This window comes from Zingiber officinale, chromosome 1A, assembly GCF_018446385.1.
Source record: "Zingiber officinale cultivar Zhangliang chromosome 1A, Zo_v1.1, whole genome shotgun sequence".
Taxonomy (NCBI): Eukaryota; Viridiplantae; Streptophyta; class Magnoliopsida; order Zingiberales; family Zingiberaceae; genus Zingiber; species Zingiber officinale.
Genome location: NC_055987.1, coordinates 1671803 through 1676200, shown reverse-complemented (window position 1 = coordinate 1676200; position 4398 = coordinate 1671803). Strand labels below are relative to the sequence as shown.

General features: G+C 36.1%; 1 protein-coding gene across 1 annotated transcript; it reads left to right on the top strand.

Annotated features, from left to right (window-relative positions):
- Positions 1-2280: 2280 nt before the first annotated feature.
- LOC121998633 (pathogenesis-related protein STH-2-like) lies at positions 2281-3116 on the top strand. The gene is made up of 2 exons (XM_042553623.1): positions 2281-2530; positions 2625-3116. The coding sequence occupies exons 1-2, from the start codon at positions 2353-2355 to the stop codon at positions 2930-2932; spliced, it is 486 nt and encodes a 161-aa protein (XP_042409557.1). The 5' UTR covers positions 2281-2352; the 3' UTR covers positions 2933-3116.
- Positions 3117-4398: the final 1282 nt, after the last annotated feature.

The following is a 4398-nucleotide window of genomic DNA, read 5'->3' as shown; positions in this document are numbered from 1 at the left end:
AAATTCGGGTTTTTTATGTGAGCTTATAGTGCAGATTTTAATTAAGCCTATAGTGCAGATTTTAATCAAGCTTATAGTGCAGACTTTTAATTAAGTTTATACTGCAGATTTTAATTAAGCTTATAATGTAGATTTTTATGTAAGCTTATAGTGCAGATTTTAATTAAGCTTGTAATGCAGATTTTAATTAAGCTTATAGTGCAGATTAACGTTTTCTACTTCGCGCCGGGTATGCAGTTTAAAGATTTTCGCTGCACTACTCGATACGGTAGATTTTACACGCTAATGAATTCTTTTGTTTACTCTACAGCCGCAAATCTGCCACCGGGAAGCCTCAACAAGAACAAGATAGAAGTGCTCGATAAAGCGACATTCACTTTTAAGAATTCATCGGTCGAAGGAGGGCTCCTTGGCGTGCTTGTTAAATCACAAACCTATGAGTCCGTCTTCGTTCCATCGGGTGTGATAGTTGCGTTGTGAAGCTCAAGTTTGAGTATGAAACAATTGGGGACAAAGATCTCAGTGAAGAGGAACTAAAAGCCACCAGAGATGGATCGATCGGAGTGCTCAAGGCCACCGAAGGATATCTACTTGCCAATCCTGATGTCTACGCTTAAATTCATACACATCTCGCTCATCCAACCTTAGCAACTTCCTTTTCAACTATGTTCCACTTTGAATCTTATTTAATAAATGTGATCAATAAATGGATGAATTATAATTATCTAGAGTGCATTAATAAATGTTATTTGCTGTTTTTGTCACTTGCTCTGTTTTCTCTTGAGTAAAAACAAGATGAACATCCGAAAGGATACTGAAATGATAACTGAAATAGAAGAAGAATTCTGTCTATCAAATCAGATACTGAAATGATAACTACTCTCCATATGTTTGCCTCGGTGAATCTTAAACACAACGAGCCAAGCCATTTCTTACAAAATAGTGGCAACTGGCTTTACTGAGTTGAATACTTTTAAGATGACTGAATTCTGTAAAAATAATAAAGAAGAAAAAACATTATAAACTAAAATTCCTGGACAAGCTGATTCCTGCTTTGAGCTCCAATACTGCATGTTATAGACAACAGCTTATTTGCTGAAACTAGCAATGATTCTTTACATCGATCGTAAAAGTATCTACAATCTTGCCCCAGCAAGTATCTTCAACTGGGACGCTGTATAATTTAATTCAGTCAAAATTATAAAATTATGACTTAAAATATATTGATATAATCATCAGGAGAGTCAAGTAAACCAAACAAGATGAGACATTTGGATGAGATTGTTGATAAATTTGTGTGTTAGTGGGCATATTTTAATTTAGTTAGCGAAGAGAAATAATAGGGTAATGATTGTAATGCGGTGTTAGTGGGTCAATGAGTTGACAAGTTGAGTTAGTGGTGAAAAATAGTGGTTAATGTTGTAGTGTTTGTGGAGTTTGTGAGTTTTTTAATATGTGATGTATTAACCTATAAATAGGATATGTAATGATCAGTAAAATATATGAAAAATTTATTTTTATCCTCCTTGTATCCTCGACTCGTCTATTTTTTTTATCAGGGATGAATGGATCGGGTGACAACTCGAGCATATCACTGACACAAGTCAAACAACATAAATAGGTCAGATAAACTAATTAATGTGTTCTAATCGTGCAAATAAAATATTTTTCCAGTATTTTTACAAATCAAATATTAAGGAATTTATGTTGATATTTTATTCGCTATTTATTTGTATGTATTCTTTTTCAATTCGTTTCCAGAACCAAAACCGATACTTCAATCTGGTTAAATATTCTATAAGCAGATGTTCTAGAGATTTTTCTCTACGCGCCACTCTTTTTGTCTGAATCTTCTCGAATTTCAAGTTTCCAACAGTCAACCTCCATAAATTCTTTATTCTCGAACCAAAGAAATTACTTAAATTTTATTTTCCCAAGCAAGCAAACGTTGAACGACCAAACGCTTAATTTTCTCCCTCAACCACACCACATTCATACTTAACAGTTGCATAAATTCTATCGTTTTGGGACCATCCTCGAGTCAAAATCTTGTTGAAAAGTAAGTCTGGCTAGATACCAATGAGCTGCGATGAATACTTTGAAATAAGGGGGGAAACAAACAAGTGTACAGAAGAAACAAATCCATCTCCAGGCAATAATTGACTTACCATGTCGCGCATGAAGATAAATCCAGATGCCGAAGTTTGAACGTGTCACGTAGACGCCCAAATTGACCCGGCATCGTACCTTCAAGATCTACATAAAGACTGTCCTTTTCCCCTGCTTCTTCATGCACTGGTAGTTCGACCTCTTCTAGTAACTTGCTTTCTAGTCTGCATCCTCAGCAACAAAATGGTGTCTGGTTCCTGCACCGACGAGGTCACCCTCAATGTCTCTGCCGCAAGGCTCTGGAAAGGAGCAGTGTGCGAACCCCACATCTTGTACCCTAAGCTCTTGCCTGATTTTTTCTCGAAAGCTGAGCGTATTGGAGAGGGAGTTGGAGCCGTCAATGTTTTCTACTTTGCTCCAGGTATATTTATACATTCTAAGTAAATCAAAGGCTCTACAAGATTCGACATGCTGATTATATGTATATGTTCTTTTGTTTCATTGCCAAAATGCAGCTTCTAATATGCCACTGGGAAGCTTCAACAAGAACAAAATAGTAGTGTTGGATGAGACAACTTACACTTTCAAAAACACAGCCACCGAAGGAGGTCTCATAGGCGTATTGCTCAAGTCACTTGATTATGAGTCAGTGTTTGTGCCTTCGGGTGCTGATAGTTGCATTGCAAAGATCAAGATGGAGTATGAAACACTCGGGGACAAGGATCTTAGTGAGGAAGAGCTAAAACCCATTAGAGATGGATCCATCGGAGTCCTCAAAGCTGTCGAAGGATACTTGCTCGCTAATCCTGATGTCTATGAATGAATTCATATATGACTCATGAGTCCATCAGAACTTGCTTTTTATTCTTGTTATCTAAGCATAAGTTCAAGTTATCATGAATTCAGCAGTTAAAATGTCTTCAATAATTGGACTTATTTCTAGAGTGCTTGGAAACGTTGGTGTAAAACTTTTGCTACAAATAAAAGCTATGTTACTTACTTTCAAATCAGGCTTTGTTATAGAAGAAGAAACTGAAGACAATCGAACGGTGTTGACCAGCATACACACTCAAAAATTTAGGATAAGAAGAGATGCTGAATGGATTCTTCAAATGCTGAATGGACTCATAAGTCGGTGATTTTAGCACTTCTACTTAACCTCGACGTTCAGTTTTTACAATCTATTTAATCCTGGAAGCAATCAGTTTGGCTTCATAAAAATATCCGGTCCCCAAGGATAAATTATAAAAGCGCAGCATCAAGTCGTCGGCAGCCGACCCCTACTAAAGATGTCCGTCGTTATTCCGGCACTAAAGACATATTGCGAAGGAATAGCAATGGAAAGCGTATTATCACATAGACATCAGTCATTTGCACTATAACTACGGATATTAAATATCAGTCGCTATATATAGCAACGGATATTTTAATTTTCGTCGCTACTAGCCAAACGGAGAGTAATCTTCGTTAACATATTAGTGATGGATATTTGAAATATCCGTCGCTAATAGCGCCAGATTGATATATTCGTCACTAATCGCTAATCCATAATATCAAAAAGTGTCGTAGAGAATATCGATATTCAGCAAATAGCAACGGAAATTTAAGTTTTCATCGCAATTAGGGATGAATTTTCAAAAATTCATCGCTAATTGCGATAGGAACTTAAATTTCTGTCGCAATTCTATGATATATTTTACTAATGTCCTTTTCATTTTTTCTATTTACATATAAATCTAAATCACTCTAAGCATCACAAGCGATGATTTTCACAATAAACTCAATAATACATAACAACAAAATTTACAACAAACTCACTACACATCAACAATTACAACATAACAAACTCATAACACATAACAAATGCACAACAAATCACAAACACACAACAATCTAGCTGAACTAACTTGGTGCCTAAGTCTTTCCCCTATTCATCAATTAGGCGATATCTTTGAAGACCTCATTGTTCGTTCCTCTATGGGGAAATTAAAGGGCGCAAAGTTTAACTTGTCTGTCCTAATTGTTGAAGGCTTATTATTTACTTTTGGTATTAGCACGGCCGACAGAACCTTGGAAGTTTCCTTTGGTAAGATTATTTCCTTTACACATGTTTTTAACTATTATCACTTTGTTCCCAACATGAATTTCTCTCTTTTTCAGCCAATGTCATTTTTCTTGCTTTTATGTACAAGAATACTCGCTTAACAAGGGCAGTTTTAACGAGGATGAGCGAAGAATTGATGAGGGATCGTCATCTTAATCTCGCTTCTTCTTCCCTTGGATTTTTTA